The sequence below is a fragment of the Antechinus flavipes genome, chromosome 5 (assembly GCF_016432865.1).
Source record: "Antechinus flavipes isolate AdamAnt ecotype Samford, QLD, Australia chromosome 5, AdamAnt_v2, whole genome shotgun sequence".
Lineage (NCBI taxonomy): Eukaryota > Metazoa > Chordata > Mammalia > Dasyuromorphia > Dasyuridae > Antechinus > Antechinus flavipes.
Window position 1 is genome coordinate 236,506,265 of NC_067402.1, and position 21,907 is coordinate 236,528,171.

At 35.7% G+C, this 21,907-nt stretch overlaps 1 protein-coding gene across 1 annotated transcript in view; it reads right to left on the reverse strand.

The window, feature by feature from the left end:
- Nucleotides 1-21,907, reverse strand: part of PKP2 (plakophilin 2) — a 149,775-nt gene that overhangs the window by 83,349 nt on the left and 44,519 nt on the right. Inside the window, exon 4 of the mRNA XM_051962136.1 lies at nucleotides 1,027-1,162. Coding sequence (XP_051818096.1) covers nucleotides 1,027-1,162 — 136 coding nt within the window. The remainder of the gene's footprint in view (nucleotides 1-1,026; nucleotides 1,163-21,907) is intronic.

Here is a 21,907-nt window from a genome sequence, read left to right on the forward strand (position 1 = left end):
TGTCTGCTTAACCCTGACACACAGGGAACCAGCTAAATCTTTAAGCTAGTTAAGAACAATACAAAAACGATCTAATTTCCTTCCTTTCTTTCTTTCTTTTTTGGATTTAATATTCATTTAAAAAAATGTTCAGTTCCAAAATCTCTCCCTTATCTTTCATCCATTGAGAAGACTATCAATATACATGTGAATATACTATACATGTGAAGTCATGCAAAACAAATTTCCAAATTAGCCATGTTGCAAAAAAAAAAAAAAAAAAAAAAAAATCCCTGCAATTTAAAAGTTCATCAGTTTTCTTTCTGAAAGTGGATAGTATTTTTCAAGATGAATCCTTTCAGATGTTGGACTTTTAGAATTGTCATGGATCACAATATTGAAAAGAGTAGTTAAGTCATAGTTGATTACCATTACAAGATTGTTGCTATGGTGTACAATGTTATTCTGGTTCTGCTCACTTCATTTTGCATCATTTAATATAAATCTTCCTAGATTTTCCTGAAACCATCTCCTTTGTCATTCCTTCAAATTACATATTGCAACTCCTTAAGCTAATTTTCAATTGATGTATATCTTCTTAATTTCTAATTCTTTGCCACCAGTAAAAGAACTACATATATATGTGTATACACACACACACACACACACACACACACACACACACACACACACAAAACATATGGATCCTTTTCATTTTTATTTGGTCTCTTTGGGATATAGACTTAGTAGCGCTATTGCTAGGCCATGGATATGCACAGTTATATAGCTCTTTGGACATAAGAAATGATTTTCTTAAGTATGATTAAATCCCTTCTATACAGAGAAAGAAAGGGCATTTCAAAATAAACTTAGGACCCTTACAAGTTCTTCTCAAAAGGTAGATGTGTGATTATGTAGTAGGACAAAGGAAAACTTGGGATCAGTGAAAACTTCCAATAAATACATATCTATTTTTAATCTTAAAATAAAAATAATTTAATTTTTATGCAGTATTTAAACATCTAATTCAAAACATTAATGCCTTACCCTTTTTCGGGCTTCTGATTTCCGGAAACATTCATGCTGAATAAAAGTGGCTGCAGTTTGAATCCTAGATGCTGGTGTGCTATCTGAATCCAGTATGCTAACTGCATGCTCCAAAGTCATCTCTACATCTTCATGGCTAAACATGGAAAATATAATAACCGAAGAGTTTAGTAAAGTACAAGTCTTTTGAGAGGTATATTTTGTGTATTTGTTTTAAGTTCACAAATTTACAGAAAGTTTTGTTACAAAGGAAATAGCAGATAAGTGGCAGAATGGATAAAAAGGGCAGACCTAGAATCAGAAAGACCTGATTTCAAAGCTGATCTCAGAAACTTATCAACTTTTTGGTAAGTCACATATTAAGTTTCCTTATGTGTAAAATGTGGGCATCTAACTCTCAGGGTTGTTGTGAAAATCAAATAAGATAATATTTGTAAACTGCTTAGCACAATACACTACATAAATGTTAGCTATTGTTATTATTATTATTAATTAGCCTTAGACTGTACTTTCAACTTCAAAAAACCTACATGAACAATTTTTATCTACTTACAAAATGGAAAAAAAAAAGTCTGAAAAACACTGCAGTCAGATACTTAATATCTATAATACCAAGATTCATAATGTCTCCCCTAGACTGAGGGATGATCAACCCATAATATCGCTGTCCCAAGTCAAAGAAATATTACTGGTTTATGTACATGTAAAACACATGGAAAGCCAGACAAACTGCCTTATATTTGTTAAAAACAAGTCATAACATCATTATTAAGAATAAAACAAATTTTAATACTGAACTATTGAGGAATAATTATCATATATTTAAAAAATTTTTAAAAGATACTGTGCTGTAATCTATTAATGCTTACTTTTTTTTTTTAAATCAAAAGCACACTTGGACTTTGTCACCACAGAACTATTTTTCTTTACTAAATCAATGAGTCAGTAGGTAAACAATTATAAAGTATTAATAATATGCCAGCCACTGTTAATTGTTGGGAATACCCTAGAAGTTCATTATGTAATAGAAAGGACAAATATGTACAAAGATACATATAGGATACATAGGAAATAATTTACAGAGAGAGGTTGGACACATACCCAATTAGATCAGGGGTGAAACAAGGAGGCCCATTATCACCACTATTATTCAACATTGTACTAGAAATATTGGTTTAGGAATAAGAAAGGGAAAATAAATTAAAGAAATTAGAATAGGCAATAAAGAAATAAAATTATCACTCTTTGCAGATATGATGATATACTTAGAGAATCCTAGAAAATCATCCAAAAACCTACTGAAAAAAATTCACAGTTTTAGCAAAGTTGCAGGATATAAAACAAACCCACATAAATCATCAGCATTCCTATATATTACTGACAAAGTCCATCAGCAAGAGACAAAAAGAGAAATTCCATTTAAAATTACTGTAGACAAAATAAAATATTTGAGGGTCTACCTGCCAAGACAAATCCAAGAACTATATGAATACAATTAAAAAACACTTTTCAGACAAATAAAATCAGATCTAAACAATTGAAACAATATTAATTGTTTATGACTAGGCCAAGCTAATATAATAAAAATGACAATTCTGCCTAAATTAGTCTACTTATTCAGTGCCATACCAATCAAACTGCCACAACATTATTTTATAGAACTAAAAAAAAAAAACAATAAAAAAATTCATCTGGAAGAACAAAAGGTCAAGAATAAGAACTCACTATTTGACAAAAATTGCTGAGAAAACTAGAAAATAATAATTGGCATAGACTTACATTTTACACCCCAGACCAAAATAAGGTTAAAATGGATAAATGATTTGAGCATAAAGGATATTACCATAAACAAATTAGGAGAACAAGGGATAATTTATCTATCAAATCTTTGGACAAGGGAGGAATTTATGGTAAAAGAATTGGAAAATATTATGAAAGGCAAGATGGACAACTTTGATTACATTAAATTAAAAAGTTTTTCCACAAACAAAACCAACAGAAACAAGATTAAAAGGGAATTACAAAGCTGGGGAAAAAATTCTTTAAAGACAGTATTTCTGATAAAGGTCTTATTTCTAAAAGATATAAAGAACAATGTCAAATTTATAAGAATGCAAATCATTTCCCAATTGACAAATGGTCAAAGGATATGAATAGGCAATTTTCAGATGATGAAATTAAAGCCATTTATAGTTATATGAAAAACTGTTCTAAATCATCTTTGATTAGAGAAATGCAAATTAAAACAATTTTGAGATATCACCTCACACCTTTCAGATTGGCTGAGAGGAAAAGATAATGATAAATATTGGAGAGAATGTGGGAAAACTGGTACACTAATGCATTGTTGGTGGAATTGTAAAAGAATACAACCATTCTGGAGAGCAATCTAGGACTATGCCCAAAGGGCTATAAAACTGTGCATACCTTTGAAAACAGCAGTGCCATTACTGAGTCTATATCCCAAGGAAATCATAAAGGAGGGAAAAGGATCCACATGTGCAAAAATGTTTGTAGCAGCTTTTTTTGTGGTAGCAAAGAACTGGAAAAGAAGTGGATGTCCATTAATTGGGGAATGACTGAACTAGCTGTGGTGTGAAGGTAATGGAATATTATTGTTCTATAAAAAATTATAAACAAGTTGATTATAGAAAGGCCTGGAAAGGACTTCCGGTTAAGATGGCGGAGAGGAGGCTCACAGTTGCATAAGCTCCGCGCTTTCTCTCACTATCCACTTCATTACAAGCCTCTGAATCAATGCTTGACTGAAAAAAACCCACAAATAGTTACCAAGAGAAGCCATCCTTGAGATCCGCCAAGAAAGGTCTGTCTTTACTGGAGGGCTGGGGCGGTTTTAGATCGGGCGCAGGCTGAGGGCAGCGGCAGTGAGAGCATGGGAGCAGACTGGAGAGGGGGTGGGGAGTGATCGTAGCCGTCTCTGTGGGGAGAGCTTCGCTACAGGTTTGGAACCTGCAGCAAGTCAACAGCCCAGCAGAGAAGCTAAAAACACCGGGGCTGAAGAACACAACCGCAAACAGCTGGAGTCTCTCAGGACCTGGCCGCCCCCCCCTTCCCCCCCCTCAGTGACTCAGCACGCTCTGGGATCTCAGAGCGCAGGCGCAGCACAGTCCTGCTAGTGCCTCACTGCTGCCCCCTGCAGTCTGTAGAGGAAGCTCGATAACACACCCAGCCCCCCCCCAAAGAAAGACTCCAGTTTTTTCTGTTTTTCTTTGGTAGTTTGTCTCTGATTAATAGACAGAATGAGCAAGAAGCTGAAGAGGACTTTAACCCTTGACAGCTTCTACACAGATAGAGAGCAGACTCTAAATCCTGAGGAGACTAAAAACAGGCAGTCCCCAGGTGATTCCCCAAAGGAGGAGATTGTCTGTTCCTCAGCACAGATGAACCTCATAGAAGTGATTAAAAAGGCTCTCACAAGGGAGCTAGAAGAAAAATGGGGAAAGCAGAGTGAGGCTTGGCAAAAGGAGAAGGAAGCTTGGGAAAAGGAGAGGGAGGCTTGGCAAAAGAGCCTGGAGAAGTCAGTTAAAGAGAGAGTGGATAAAGAAGTAAAATCCTTGAAAAATAGGATTAGTGAACTGGAAACAGAAAACAGCTCTCTAAAAAACAAAATTGGCGAAATGGAAAAAAATTCCACAGAACAAAAGAACTCAATTGGACAATTAGAGAAAGATTTTAAAAAAGTGAGTGAAGAGAATACTTCACTGAAAATCAGAATTGAACAAGTGGAATTGAATGACTCGAGGAGACAAGAAGAATCAGTCAAGCAAATCCAAAAAAATCAAACAATGGAGAAAAATGTGAAATACCTTCTGGGGAAGACAACAGACCTGGAAAACAGATCCAGGAGAGACAATCTGAGAATCATTGGACTCCCAGAAAAACATGATGAAAAAAAGAGCCTGGACACTGTCTTCCAGGAAATTATCAAAGAGAACTGCCCAGAAGTCATAGGAACAGAGGGAAAAATAAACATTGAAAGGATTCATCGATCACCCACTGAAAGGGATCCTAAAATCAAAACACCAAGGAATATAGTGGCCAAATGCCAGAACCCTCAGATGAAAGAAAAAATATTGCAAGCGGCTAGAAAAACCCAATTCAAGTATCAAGGAGCCACAATAAGGATCACCCAGGATCTGGCAGCATCCACATTAAAAGATCGAAGGGCCTGGAATATGATATTCCGAAAGGCTAAGGAACTTGGTATGCAACCAAAAATAACTTACCCAGCGAGAATGAGCATCTTTTTCCAGGGAAGAAGATGGACATTCAACGAAGTAAGCGAATTTCATCTATTTCTGATGAAAAAACCAGAACTTAACAAAAAGTTTGATCTACAAATATAGAACTCAAGAGAAATCTAAAAAGGTAAAGATTAATCTTGGGAACTATATTTTGACTATATAGATGTATAAAGAATACATGTATACCTTGTTCTAGAAATTGATGTGGAAAGGACATTGTACCAGAAAAAGGGTAAAGTGGGGGTAGTACATCTCATGAAGAGGCATAGGAAACCTATTATATCTGAGAGAAAGAATGGAGGGGGATGAATATAGTGGGTATCTTACTGCCTTCAGAATTGGCTTTAAGTGAAAAATCTTAAGACATATTCAATCTATGGTGAAACTTCTCCCATCTCATTGAAAAGTGAGAAGGGAAAAGTGGAAAGGGAAGGAATAAGCTAAGCGGAAGGGAATACGGGAACTGGGAGGGAAAGGGGTAAGATAGGGGGAGGAACTCTAAGGCAGGGGGAGGGACACTAAAAAGGGAGGGCTGTGAGAAGCAAGGGGTGCTCACAAGCTTAATACTTGGAAGGGGGGGAAAGGGGAAAGAAGGGAGGAAAGCATAAACTGGGGTTAACAAGATGGCAAGTAATACAGAATTGGTCATTCTAACCATAAACGTGAACGGGGTAAACTCCCCCATAAAGAGGAAGCGGTTAGCAGAATGGATTAAAAGCCAGAATCCTACAATATGTTGTTTACAGGAAACACACCTGAAGCGGGGAGATACATGCAGGTTAAAGGTAAAAGGTTGGAGCAAAATCTACTATGCTTCAGGTGAAGTCAAAAAAGCAGGGGTAGCCATCCTGATCTCAGATCAAGCTAAAGCAAAATTTGACCTAATTAAAAGAGATAAGGAAGGACACTATATCTTGCTAAAGGGTAGCATGGATAATGAAGCACTATCTATATTAAACATATATGCACCAAGTGGGGTAGCATCTAAATTCTTAAAAGAGAAACTAAGAGAGCTGCAAGAAGAAATAGACAGTAAAACTATAATAGTGGGAGATCTTAACCTTGCACTCTCAGAATTAGATAAATCAAACCAGAAAATAAATAAGAAAGAAGTCAAAGAGGTAAACAGAATACTAGAAAAGCTAGATATGATAGATCTCTGGAGAAAATGTAATGGAGACAGAAAGGAATACACTTTCTTTTCAGCAGTTCATGGAACCTATACAAAAATTGACCATATATTAGGACATAAAAACCTCAAACTCAAATGTAGTAAGGCAGAAATAGTAAATGCATCCTTTTCAGACCACGATGCAATGAAAATTACATTCAACAAAAAAGCAGGGGGAAGTAGACCAAAAAATAATTGGAAACTAAATAATCTCATACTAAAGAATGATTGGGTAAAACAGCAAATCATAGACATAATTAATAACTTCACCCAAGAAAACGATAATAATGAGACATCATACCAAAATGTATGGGATGCAGCCAAAGCGGTAATAAGGGGAAATTTCATATCTCTAGAGGCCTATTTGTATAAAATAGAGAAAGAGAAGGTCAATGAATTGGGTTTGCAATTAAAAATGCTAGAAAAGGAACAAATTAAAAACCCCCAGTCAAACACTAAACTTGAAATTCTAAAAGTAAAAGGTGAGATCAATAAAATTGAAAGTAAAAAAACTATTGAATTGATTAATAAAACTAAGAGTTGGTTCTATGAAAAAACCAACAAAATAGACAAACCCTTAGTAAATCTGATTAAAAAAAGGAAAGAGGAAAATCAAATTGTTAGTCTTAAAAATGAAAAGGGAGAACTCACCACTAACGAAGAGGAAATTAGAGCAATAATTAGGAGTTACTTTGCCCAACTTTATGCCAATAAATTCGACAACTTAAATGAAATAGAAAAATACCTCCAAAAATACAGCTTGCCCAAACTAACAGAGGAAGAAGTAAATATCCTAAACAGTCCCATCTCAGAAAAAGAAATAGAACAAACTATCAATCAACTCCCTAAGAAAAAATCCCCAGGACCAGATGGATTTACATGTGAATTCTACCAAACATTTAAAGAACAATTAACTCCAATGTTATATAAACTATTTGAAAAAATAGGGATTGAAGGAGTCCTACCAAACTCCTTTTATGACACAGATATGGTACTGATACCTAAACCAGGTAGGCTGAAAACAGAGAAAGAAAATTATAGACCAATCTCCCTAATGAATATTGATGCTAAAATCTTAAATAAAATATTAGCAAAAAGATTACAGAAAATTGTCACCAGGATAATACACTATGACCAAGTAGGATTTATACCAGGAATGCAGGGCTGGTTCAATATTAGGAAAACTATTAGCATAATTGACTATATCAATAACCAAACAAACAAAAACCACATGATCATCTCAATAGATGCAGAAAAAGCATTTGATAAAATCCAACACCCATTCCTAATAAAAACACTTGAGAGCATAGGAATAAATGGACTTTTCCTTAAAATAGTCAGGAGCATATATTTAAAACCATCAGTAAGCATCATATGCAATGGGAAAAACTGGAACCTTTCCCAGTAAGATCTGGAGTGAAGCAAGGTTGCCCACTATCACCATTATTATTTAATATCGTATTAGAAACACTAGCCTCGGCAATAAGAGTCGAGAAAGATATAAAAGGAATTAGAGTAGGCAATGAGGAAACCAAACTATCACTCTTTGCAGATGATATGATGGTATACCTAGAGAACCCCAGAGATTCTACCAAAAAGCTATTGGAAATAATTCATAATTTTAGCAAAGTAGCTGGCTACAAAATAAATCCCCATAAATCCTCAGCATTTTTATACATCACCAACAAAACCCAACAGCAAGAGATACAAAGAGAAATTCCATTCAGAATAACTGTTGATACCATAAAATATTTGGGAATCTATCTACCAAAGGAAAGTCAGGAATTATATGAGCAAAATTATAAAAAAGTCTCCACACAAATAAAGTCAGACTTAAATAATTGGAAAAATATTAAGTGCTCTTGGATCGGCCGAGCGAACATAATAAAGATGACAATACTCCCTAAACTAATCTATTTATTTAGTGCTATACCAATCAGACTTCCAAGAAAATATTTTATTGATCTAGAAAAAATAACAACAAAATTCATATGGAACAATAAAAAGTCGAGAATCTCAAGGGAATTAATGAAAAAAAAATCAAATGAAGGTGGCCTAGCTGTACCTGATCTAAAATTATATTATAAAGCAGCAGTCACCAAAACCATTTGGTATTGGCTAAGAAATAGATTAGTGGATCAGTGGAAAAGGCTAGGCTCACAAGACAGAATAGTCAATTATAGCAATCTAGTGTTTGACAAACCCAAAGCCCCTAACTTCTGGGAAAAGAATTCATTATTTGATAAAAACTGCTGGGATAATTGGAAATTAGTATGGCAGAAATTAGGCATGGACCCACACTTAACACCATATACCAAGATAAGATCAAAATGGGTCTATGACCTAGGCATAAAGAACGAGATTATAAATAAATGAGAGGAACATAGAATAGTTTATCTCTTAGACTTGTGGAGGAGAAAGAAATTTGTGACCAAAGATGAACTAGAGACCATTACTGATCACAGAATAGAAAATTTCGATTACATCAAATTAAAAAGCCTTTGTACAAATAAAACTAATGCAAACAAGATTAGAAGGGAAGCAACAAACTGGGAAAACATTTTCACAGTTAAAGGTTCTGATAAAGGCCTCATTTCCAAAATATATAGAGAACTGACTCAAATTTATAAGAAATCAAGCCATTCTCCAATTGATAAATGGTCAAAGGATATGAACAGACAATTTTCAGAGGATGAGATTGAAACTATTACCACTCATATGAAAGAGTGTTCCAAATCATTATTGATCAGAGAAATGCAAATTAAGACAACTCTGAGATACCACTACACACCTGTCAGATTGGCTAAGATGACAGGAAAAAATAATGATGAATGTTGGAGGGGATGCGGGAAAACTGGGACACTAATGCATTGTTGGTGGAGTTGTGAACGAATCCAACCATTCTGGAGAGCAATCTGGAATTATGCCCAAAAAATTATCAAAATGTGCATATCCTTTGATCCAGCAGTGTTTCTATTGGGCTTATATCCCAAAGAAATACTAAAGAAGGGAAAGGGACCTGTATGTGCCAAAATGTTTGTAGCAGCCCTGTTTGTAGTGGCTAGAAACTGGAAAATGAATGGATGCCCATCAATTGGAGAATGGCTGGGTAAATTGTGGTATATGAATGTTATGGAATATTATTGTTCTGTAAGAAATGACCAGCAGGATGAATACAGAGAGGCTTGGAGAGACCTACATGAACTGATGCTAAGTGAAATGAGCAGAACCAGGAGATCATTATACACTTCGACAACGATATTGTATGAGGACATATTTTGATGGAAGTGGATTTCTTTGACAAAGAGACCTGAGTTTCAATTGATAAATGACGGACAAAAGCAGCTACACCCAAAGAAAGAACACTGGGAAACGAATGTGAACTATCTGCATTTTTGTTTTTCTTCCCGGATTATTTATACCTTCGGAATCCAATTCTCCCTACGCAACAAGAGAACTGTTCGGTTCTGCAAACATATATTGTATCTAGGATATACTGCAACATATCCAACATATAAAGGACTGCTTGCCATCTAGGGGAGGGGGTGGAGGGAGGGAGGGGAAAAAAAAAATCGGAACAGAAATGAGTGTCAATATAATGTAATTATTAAATAAAAAAAAAAAAAAAAAAAAAAAAAAAAGAAAGGCCTGGAAAGATTCACATGAACTCATGCTGAGTGAAACAAGCAGAACCAGAGATACATTGCACATAACAACAGCAAGAATGTGTAATGATCAACTATGAAAGGCTTGGTTCTTCTCAGCAGATCAATGATGTGAAGCAATCCCTATCGACTTTAGACAGAAAATACCATCTGCATCCAGAAAAAGATCTAAGGAGACGAAATGTAAATCAACACATGCTCTGTTCACTTTTTTCTGTTTTTTTTTTTTTTTTTTTAAATTTCTCCCCTAGTTTTTCTCTTTTGCTCTGATTTTTCTCTCCTAACATGATTCATAAAGCAATGTGTATTAAAAATAAACTTACTACAATAAAAAAAGACAATACAGATTAAAAACAAAACAAAAATAGAAAATATTTTTAAAAAGCATGTTTTGATCTGTTCTTAACCTCCATCGGTTCTTTCTCTGGAAAAAGCACAAAAGTACTTGCTTCCAGTCACATAATAGTTCTTTTTTTCTTTCTTTCATGACTTGCCAAGGATCACACAGCTAGGAAGTGTTAAGTGTCTAGGCCAGATTTGAACTCAGGTCCTCCTGACTTCAGGGCTGGTACTCTATCCACTGTGCCACCTAGTTGCCCTTCACACAACAGTTCTTAAGAGGTTAAAGCTAGTTTGAACTAAAGCCCCATTTCCTATTCTGAGAAATCCAATTTTCCAAAGTGTGTGTGGGGGAACTTGGATTCCTATCTACATAACTACATAACTGGAAAAGCAATGAATCAAGATAGAAGGTCGGGAAACAGACTGTTACTGAGGTAGGCCTCATGCTGTGCTGAACATTTGCTATCACTGACTTGCCAGGACATAATCCTGTTTTTAGGAAGCTCTCACTATCTCTTTCATTTCTGGCTCTGAGAAGGACATCTAGAGACCCTGCAGGGCTTTTGTATGATTCAATTAGGGTCATTAATGCTATGATTTCCACCTAACACTCTTTTGAGTACTTTATTCTTTTCTAAAAATGTTATTTAGTGGAACACAATTTTTTGAGGGTTAATGTTGAAATTTATCCATGCCTATATTTTGAAAATAAAAAACTTTAATTAAAAAAAAAAAAAGAAACACTAGCCTGCTAAAAAAACTTTTTTTATTTAGTATTTTATTTTTCCCCAGTTAACATATAAAAACAATTTTTTACATTCGTTCTTAAAATTTTGAAGTCCAAATTCTTTTCTTTCCTCCTTCCCCACTCACACTGAGAAAACAAACAATTAAATATAGATTGTGTATGTGCAGTCATGCAAAAACATTTCCATATTAGTCATACTGTAAAGAAAACACAGGCCAAAAACAAACAAACAAACCCTCAAGAAAAATAAAGGTAAAAAATGCTTCAGTCTGTCTTCAGATACTACTAGTTCTTCCTCTGGAGAAGGATAATATTTTTCATTATAAGTCCATCAGAGTTGTATTGGTATTGTATTGCTGAGAATAGCTAAATCATTTATAGCTGATCATCTTACAATACATCCAATCATTTCTAAAGTTCTTAAGAGATACCTTGACAATGTCCTTGTATCACTTTTTCTGACCACCTTGTAAGCACTTGCCCTGTGTAAGTTCTCCAAAAAATAATTTTTTTGGCAAGCTTACACTTGGCATTCAAACAATATGGCTAGGCCAACAGAGTTGTGCTAACTACAATAGAGTTGGAATGCTTTGCAGTTTAATTAGAAAAAGAACCTCAGTGACTGGTATTTTATCCTGCCAGGTGATCTTCAGAGTTTTCCTAACACAATTCAAATGGAAGCGATTCAGTTTCCTGGCATAGTACTGGTATACCATCCAAATTTCACAGGCATACAGCAATGTGGTCAGCACAAAGGCTCTGTAGACCTTCAGTTTGATAGTCTAATATCTCTCCTCTTCCACACTTTCCCTTCGGAGACTTCCAAACATTGAGGTAGCTCTGGTAATGCATGTGTCAATCTCATTATCAATGTGGACATCCCTGAAAGGTATACTGCCAAGATAAGATTCATAGCATTCCAAACTCCACCATTTACTGTAACTGATAGTTCCACATATGGATGGTATGGTGCTGGCTGATGGAGAATCTGTGTTTTCTTGATGTTAATTGTTAGGCCAAAATTAGAACAAACAGCAGAGAATTGATCCATACTTTGTTGCAGCTCTGCTTTAGAAGCTGCATTGAGTGCACAATCATTTACAAACAAAAAATCATGCACCTTCCATTGTGGTTTTGGCTTGTAGCTTTTTCAAGTTAAAGAATTTACTATCAGTGTAGTAGCTGACTTTGATTCCATGTTTGTCTTCATTGAAGGCATTTGACAAAATGGCTGAAAACATCATGCTAAAAAGAATGGAAGCAAGCACACAACCTTGTTTCCCTCCACTGGAGACTGGGAAAGATTGAGAACATTGTCCATTGTCCATAACTCAGGCAAACATACCATCCTAAAATTGACATACTATACTATATGCCAGCAATGACTAAGAGAGACCCTACTGTGATTATCACAGGACAATCTATTCCCTTTACCTTTATAAAGATGGACTCCTGGAGCATAACTTCTTCTTGCCATATAATCTGAAAAATTTCAGTCAGCATACAAATGTATGAGCAATGGACCCCACCACCACTATCACCACATATACACCTTATAACTCTCAGCTGGAATAGAATCAGCACCCAATACTTTACTACATGAAAGTAGTCTAATGGCATTCAAAATCTTCTTCACTTGGAACTTCAGTTAGAGAATGGTTGATTTCAGCTTGAGGTAAATGGTCAATAGCTTCAGTATTGATCGATGTTAAGTGTGTTAAGACACTATGGAAATGTTCAGTTCAGCTTTCCAGAACTATGAACTTATTACTAATCAGTGTGGTATCATCAGCACTGAATTTCTGAGGTGCACCATAAGTCTTTGGCCCATAAATAGCTTCAGTACATCATAAAAACACTTTGGATTGTTACTATCAGCCTAAAATTGAAATTCATCTGCCTTTTTACTGAGCCAAAAATCCTGCATCTCTCTAACTGTCAATTAAATTGAATGTTACTTTCTTAGAGATGAACTATTTTGCTGGTACAGCCTGTGGAGTTCTTGTTTTTCATTTAACAGCTTTTGACTTTTCCCATCATTTTCATCCAGCAAATCTTGATGTTTGCAAGTGTTCTAATCCAGATGGGCAAATATAATTTGAGTTACCAAATCTCTGTAAGCTGCCCATTCCTTTTCATAGTTGCCAACTATGTATTGGCTCAACTTATTCTCCAAATTGGCAACAAACTGTTCCTTCTTAGAGAAGCATTCTAATCTATTGACATTAATTCTTTAGTAATCTTTTTGCCTTGGGGCTGCTACTTTTGTTGAATGTGAATCAATCAGAAGATAAGTCTATGATTAGTCCAACATACTGCACCACACATTGCCTTGATCACTCACATTCTGTCTGTCTCTTTTCTTACAATCACATAGTTTATTAAATACCAATGTTTTTGGCATCCACAAAGTTTTATTACCTTTAAGTAAATGGAATACAGTGTTGGTGATGAGAAGGTAATGAGATGCACAAGTTTTCAAGAGTAAATGATCATTGCTGTTGCTTTTCCAACTTCATTCCTCCTGAAGGCTCTGCTATGTTTGGTAGTCTGAGCCTACTTTAGCATTAAAGTCATCCAGAATTATAAGCTTGAACTTTTTTGGCACACTGATGATAGGAGTCTCCAGATCTTCAAAAATTTTTCTCTGACCTCATCAGAATTTGTCATGGTGGGAACACAGGCACTGATGATGGTGGTATGGTGTTTTCTTCCAAGTGGCAATAGCATTGTCATGAGCCTGTCATTCACTTCCTTTGGAAAGCAAGTGAGCTTATTTACTAGATTAGTTTTGATTGCAAAACTTACATCAGCTTCATGGTGCTCCCTTTCACTTCAGCCACTCCAGAAAAATATTAATCTAGCTCCTATTTCAGTAAGCTGGCCTTCATTTGCCAGTCTTGTTTCACTCAGGGCTGCTATTTAAATGTGATATATGTTGAGCTCTCTCACAATAAGAGCTGTTCTTTCAGGTCTTTTAGATTTTATGTTGTCTATAAGTGAACATACATTCCATGTATCAATGGTGAGAGGAATCAGCTTTTTAGAAGCTTCTGTACATTTTTTAGTGTCTCAATTACAGAATGGGATCCCTGCCTGTCATGGTAATCAGGCCAAAGTTGAGTAAGCAGATAATTTTTAGGGCACCTTTTCTAGCCCCTTCCTCACACATGGAGGTGAGCAGTGTGATCCTTAAAAGGCTATTCAGACATGCAGGGGGCTGCCAAATCGCACTGCTATTCTAGTGAGAAGACAACCCAAGGCCTGGGCCATCTGTGTGCAAAGTTATGACTACAGTCCCCAGTGTATGCACACACTCGCCTATCACCACAGGGCTTTTCCCCTTTTTATGATCTCTTTGAGATATACACCTAGTAGTGGTTCTGCCAGGTAAAAGGGTATGCATGGTTTTATAGCCCTTTGGGCTTTATACAATGGTTGAATCAGTTCACAACTTCATCAACAGTATATTAAAGTCTCATTTTTTTCCATAACTCCTCCAACATTTCTCATTTTCTTTTTTGGTCCTATTTTCCAATCTAATAGGCAAGAGGTAGAATCTCAGAATTGTTTTAATTTTCAAGTCTTAAATCAATAGTGAGTTAGAGCATTTCCCCCCCATATTGCTATAGATAGTTTTGATTACTTTATCTGAAAACTGTTCATATTTTTTGATTATCAATTGGGGAATGGCTCTGTTTATAAATTTGACTCGGTTCTCAATATGTTTGACAAACAAGATCTTTATCAAAGAAACTTGCTTCAATTTTCTTTTCATAGTTACTATTGTTATCTGTATTTCCTTATGCTCCCCATCCTGTTTATTCTATTTTCTGTCTCCTTTTACCTTGAACCTTCTCAAAAGTGTTTTGCTTCTGACAATCCCCTCTTCCAACCTGTTCCCCCTTTTATCACAAACCTCTTTCCCTTCTTATATTCCCTTCTTGTTCTACTTTCCTATAGGATAAGATAAATTTTTATATCCAATTGAGTATGCATGTTATTTCCTCTTTCAGTCACTTCTAATGAGAGTAAGTTTCACTTGTTGTCCCTCACTTTCTTGCTCTTCCCCTCCACTGTAAAACCTTTTTCTTGCCTATTTTATGTGAGATTATTCACCCCATTCCACCTATCCCTTTTCCTTCTTCCAATCCTTCCTCTCTTTTATTTTTTTTACATATCATCCCTTCACATTCAATTCACATCTGTGCCCCTCTGTTTATATATACTCCTTCTAACTGTCCTAATAATGAGAAAGTTCTTTTGAGTTAAAAGTATCATCTTCCCATATATGAATGTGAATAGTTTAACTTTATTAAGTATCTTGTGATTTCCTATTCCTATTTATCTTTTTATGCTTCTTCTGAGTCTTATATTTGAAAGTCAAACTCTGCTCAGCACTGATCATTTCATTGAGAATGCTTGAAAATTTTGTATTTCATTAAATACACATTTTTCCCTCTGAAGGATTATAATCAGTTTTGCTGGTGCTTCTCTGACTATTGTATATCTCTTCTGCCATCTGGCCTAGTCTATTTTTTAAGGTATTATTTTTCTTTAGTTTTTGTTTCGTTTTGTTTTGCTTTTTTTGGTGTCTCCTTTATCAAGCAGTTGAACTCTAGAAAGAGCTGCTGCTGTTGCTGATTCAGTGACCTAGGAGCACCCAGCTTTTTCCATTCTTTTTTCTTGAATCTGCCGTACATCATTCCCAACTGCAGCTTTGAGGTATGGAGTCCTACTTTTCTTCTCAGCTGCATCCTCCTCTACATTTCCATATATTCCGCTGATGAGACAGCCACTGCTCATCTAGGACTGACAAGAGATCAGAACAAGGGGGGAGGATATGGGTAAGGGTAGAAGAGCTGTGGTACACAAGTTATATTAGTGAACATCCCACTCATAAAAGGGAAGCAGACTGAACTTTAAGAATAGTAGAACTGATCTGCTCATCCAAGGTCATTTTGATATGGGAGTCTGCCTTTTCTGATTAATTTACTTGAGGAAAAAAAATAAAATAAAAAATAAAAAGACAAAACAAAACAAAAAAAATTTACTTGAGGTATTGATGAAGCCCCCCTCAAATGATAAAATTTAAGAACTTATCCATTTTGAGGTAAAGCAGAAAAAAAAATTATTTAAAAAGGAAGATAAATTTTCATTCATGGTATACTCTATGGGATTGTCTTGAATCATTGTTTTGATGAGAATACCTAAGTTATTCATATTTGATCATCATGTAATATGGCTGTTATATAATATGTAATATAATATAAAAATAATATATATAATATATTGCTATATAATGTTCTCTTGGTTCTGTTCACTTCACTTTGTATCAATTCATATAAGACTTCCCATGTTTTTCTGAAGTCATCCTGCTCATGATTTTTTATAGCACAATAGTATTCCATCACACTTACCACAATTTGTTTAGATGGGCATCCCCTTAATTTTCCAATTCTTTGCTACCACAAAAGGAGCTGCTATAGATATTTTTGTATAAATAAACCCTTTTTCCTTTACATACATAGACATACATACATATATATATTATATTAATCTCTTTGGAATAGAGACATAGTTAGTAATGGTATTGCTGGGTCAAAGAGTAAACATAGACCTTGGAGGATAGTTTTAAATTGCTTTCCAGTGTTAGAATCCTAGTGTTAACTCAGTGGAATTGATACAATGCTTATTGGTTCACACCTTGGAGCTAATCCTTATAAGGTGATAAGTCGCTAATACTGATAGAAACAATGCTTATGCTCACACCTTTAGAGAGCTCATATAAGCAAGAAGCTCTTAGGGCCAGAGAGCACTCTGGGAGAAAACCCCACTCCCGGATCCCACAATCCCACTCTCAGAGAAGGAGCATAAATAGAGCTTCAGTGAGACAGTCAAGTTAGTTCAGCTGAAAAGATTGAGAAGGAAGTGGCAAGTGAGTTCAGAGACAAGCCCTCTCTCTGAGGCAAGAGAGAATCCATTCCATTTTCCACCTTTGTGCTGGCTGGAGGCTAAAGAAAGCAAAGATAAAGGACAACTGCAAAAGCTCTTAGAATCAAGCAGAAAGATAGGCCTCTAAGAAAACTATCCGGGCTATATATCTGACAATAAAAGATTTGAACTTTTAGCACCTGGCTGCATTTGGGTGATTATTACTTTTAAATGAAACTAAGGCTGCCTCCAGTGCTCCCAGAGAGAACCATTATATTTTAAAGAAGAAAAACACCACATTTTGGCACCCTGAACGTGGGGCTGACAGGCCCCTCAGTGGATGTCAGTAGAAAAGCCTCCGATCCTGATCTCAGTGGAAAAGCCTCTGATCCTGAATCCAGTGGAAAAGTCTTCTCAACCCAGAAATTAGGGTGAGTACAACAAAGAAATTTTGTTAAAAGATTTAAAGTAGAATTTCATCTAAGATGGGACAGATGTTTAGAAAACAGCCTTGTTTCTGTTCAAGGAAAATGTTTAGAGAGCATTGTCAAGGTTATGGAAAGCCGAGGTTTGACTGTAATTTTGCAGTAGATCACTGAACTTTTAGAAACTGTAAAGCACATATGTTCTTGTTTCTCTCTTGAAAAAGAATTGGATCTAGACGAGTAGAAATTAGTAGGAAAGGATCTTTGTCAATTCTACAATAAAAATGGACCTCACTCAATTTCCAAAGACATACTTAACATATATAATTTAATACAACTGGCTTTAGGAAATTTTATAAGTGTTAAAATAAGGAAAAAGAAGAAAGTGCAGGAAGAGGAGGTGCCAACTAAACTAGGTGAAAAGCAGGAAGAATCAAATAAGAATGGAATTAAATACAATTCTGAGTATGACACCTCACAGCAGGAGAAATTAGATCATTCCACATCTTATGACCCTCCCCCCTTCAATTAACCCTTCATGGGTGGAGGAAGAAGTAAGAAAGGGAGAGGGAGTAATGCAATCAGAACCACCTAGTAAGGCATGCTCCTGTGAAGCAGAATATGACAAGGTTAGAAGAGCAAAAATTGAAGAAGATGATATATATGATTTTATAAATGCATACCCTGTGATCGAAGAGCTTGACTCCAGGTCAAAAAGGGAGAAGATACACTCCTTTTAATTTGGAAAAAATTAAAGATTTGAAAAAGGGTTGAACTCTTTATGGGGCTACATCATCTTATGTTAAGCTATTACTAGATAATTTGTCTTATAAAATCCTAACCCTGAATGATTGGAAATCCATAGCTAAGACATGTTTAGAACCTGGACAAAATTTATTGTGGCTTTCAGAGTTTCATGAATTATGTAGGATTCAAGCCCAAAGCAATAAGTAAACAGGAGCTATTGGACAAATCACTTTTGACCAGCAGTTGGTGAAGGTCAGTATGGAGAGAATTCAAAACAGATTTATTATCCCATAATAGTGTATGAGCAAATTTCTAAGGCTGCAATAAAAGCTTGGAGTTCTCTCCCTGGACAGAAAGATGGAAGTAAAGCTTTTACAAAAATAGAGCAAGGTCCTAATGAAGCTTTTGCTGATTTTGTGGGACATTTGCATACAGCTGTCATAAGAACCATTGGAGATAATGCTACCACAGAAATAATGACCAGACATCTGGCTAAGGAAAATGCCAATGAGATTTGCAAAAGAATTATATGGGGACTAGATAAAGATGTTCCTTTAGAGGAGCTCATAAGGTGCTGTGCCACAGTGGGCACAAAAACTTATTATGCCCAGACTATGATGAACATGGAAAGACAAGGTCCTTCTTGGCAAAGGAATTCTAGAGAAACTCGTCAATGTTTTCAGTGTGGAAAAGTTGGACATCTTAGAGCTCAGTGTAGATATGGAGATAGAGTGAGAAGACAGGGTGAGAAAAAACCCAAAACCTCATATCCAAAATGTAACCGAGGCTTTCACTGGGCCTCTGAATGTAGATTGACACAGGAAAATGAGAGGCAGGGCCCAACTCCAAGGTATCAATCAAAAGATAGGTGGGGCATGACAGCAGCTGAGGTTATACCCAGAAAATCTTTAGAAGGTAAGGACTTTGATGTGATCAATCAGCCTAAAATTAATCACATGGCAGGAAGAGATTACAGTTGGGGAGAATATAGACTTTTTAACCTAACAGGCCAGTATCCAGTGCAAACAGCTCCAATGTAATTGCCAGTTGATGAGGAGAAATCCCAAAAGTGGTAAATAGAAGGAAATTAGATAGGTTAACTGCTTGGGGAAGAGGTTTGCTTGTATTTCTACAGATGGAGAAGGAATCAGATGGGTGCCAAAGAGCCGTATTCGCCTTGTCCATCAAAGAGAAACAGAAAGAGAGAAAAGCCTCAAAACAAAGGAGAAGATTTAAGAAACATCTGACACTGAAAGAGCATGGCTGACAATGAGACTGTTAAAAGAACTTTAAAATCTTCAGCTTTCAGTTCTTGAAAACCAGCGACAATCATTGGATTTCTTGAAATGAAAAATTGTTGATGAGACTATTGCAGTACTTCAGAGCTTACAGAAATTATTGGATTTCTGGCATATGAACTAATGGACAATGGATTCCTTTTGGACTATTTCTAGGACTTGTGTAAATTCTTCATGTTGATTCATGTTATTCGTTACATTACTACTAACCTATGTTATATGCTTATGTATTTTATGTAATTATGTGTAATGCCTCCCATATTGATGTATTTATGTACACCTTGTTTCATACTTGTTTCAAGTGAGCCCCTTTAGAAACCCACTAATCTGATTTGATTTTCTATTTCCTTTGGTATTTTCATCTCCCTTCCTGAAATGTCAGGGAAGGTGTGACCACCTTCTTTTTATGGTGTTTTCACTTCTTTTTTGAGCAGTCAGGGAAGCGTGATCACCTTCTTTTTGGAGGTTCTCACCTCCTTGAGAAGTCAGGGAGGTCATGTATGTTCTAAAACAAAAGAAAGCGGGAGACATTAGAATCCTAGTGTTAACTCAATTGAATTGATACAATGCTTATTGGTTCACACCTTGGAGCTAATCCTTACAAGGTGATAAGTCGCTAATACTGATAGAAACAATACTTGTGCTCACACCTTTAGAGAGCTCATATAAGCAAGAAGCTCTTAGGGCCAGAGAGCACTCTGGGAGAAAACCCATAATCCCACTCCCGAATCCCACAATCCCACTCTCAGAGAAGGAGCATAAATAGAGCTTCAGTGAGACAGTCAAGTTAGTTCCGCTGAAAAGATTGAGAAGGAAGTGGCAAGTGAGTTCAGAGACAAGCCCTCTCTCTGAGGCAAGAAAGATTCCATTTTCCACCTTTGTGTTGGCTGGAGGCTAAAGAAAGCAAAGATAAAGGACAACTGCAAAAGCTCTTGGAATCAAGCAGAAAGATAGGCTCTAAGAAAACTAACCAGGCTATATTGAAGGGCACAATAAAAGATTTGAACTTTTAGCACCTGGCTGCATTTGGGTGATTATTACTTTTAACTGAAACTAAGGCTGCCTCCAGTGCTCCCAGAGAGAACAATTAATTTTAAAGAAGAAAAACACCACATTCCAGAATGACTGGCAAACTCCACAAACAGTACATTAGTGTCACAATTTTTCCACATCCTTTCCAAAGTGCATGATTTTCCTTTTCTGTCATTTTAGTCAATCTCAGAGGTGGTACCTTAGAATTATTCTGATTTGCATTTCTCTAATCAATATTGATTTAGAACATTTTATTTTATTTTATTTGGGATTAAGTAACTTGTCCAGGGTCACACAGCTAGGAAGTGTTAATTTTCTGAGATCAGATTTGAACTCAGGTCCTCCTGATTTCAGGGCTGATACTCTATCTACTGCACCACCTAATTGTATCAAATTTAAATTGTGTGTGTGTGTGTGTGTGTGTGTGTGTGTGTGTGTGTGCAAACCCTTTTTGTAATCAGTTGTACATTTTACATAACATAATGCTCTATTTCCCTTGTTTTGATCAGAAAATTTTCCCTTATTAAATATGACAGGTAAAATTTTCCATTCTCCTATAACTTGTTTATAACATCACTTTATACCCATTTTGATCTTATTTTGATATACACATGAAATGTTGGTGAAATATAGATACCTAATTTCTGCCAAACTGCTTTCTAGTTTTCCCAGCACTTTTTGTCAAATAGTGAGCTCTTGTCCCAAAAGCTTGATTCTTTGGGTTTATCAAACACTATGGTCATTCATCTCTGTATATTGTCTACCATAGCATATTTTAGTCAGTACCAAATTGTTTTGATGATTATGATTTATTGGTACACTTTTAGAATTGGTAGAATTAATTAGATACCATACTTTTCTCTTCACAGTTTCCCCATTAATTCCCATTAACTGATCTTTTATTCCCCCAAATAAATTTTGCTACCTTTTTTTAGCCCTACAAAATAATTTTTGGTAGTTTAATTGGAGTGACACTGAATAAATAAGTTAGATGGAATTGTCATTTTTATCATGTTGATTTGGCTCACCACAATTAATATTTCTCTAATTCTTTTGATCTGACTTAATGTGAAAAGTATTTTGTTACCATGTTCATATAGTTTTTGGGTGTTCTCTTAAGGTGTTCTCTCAAGTATTCTATATTGTCTGCACTTATTTTAAGTGGAATTTCTCTTTCTGTTTGACTTTGTTGATAATATTAGAAATACTGGTATTTGTGTGCTTTTATTTAATGTTCTGCAACTTGTCTAAAGT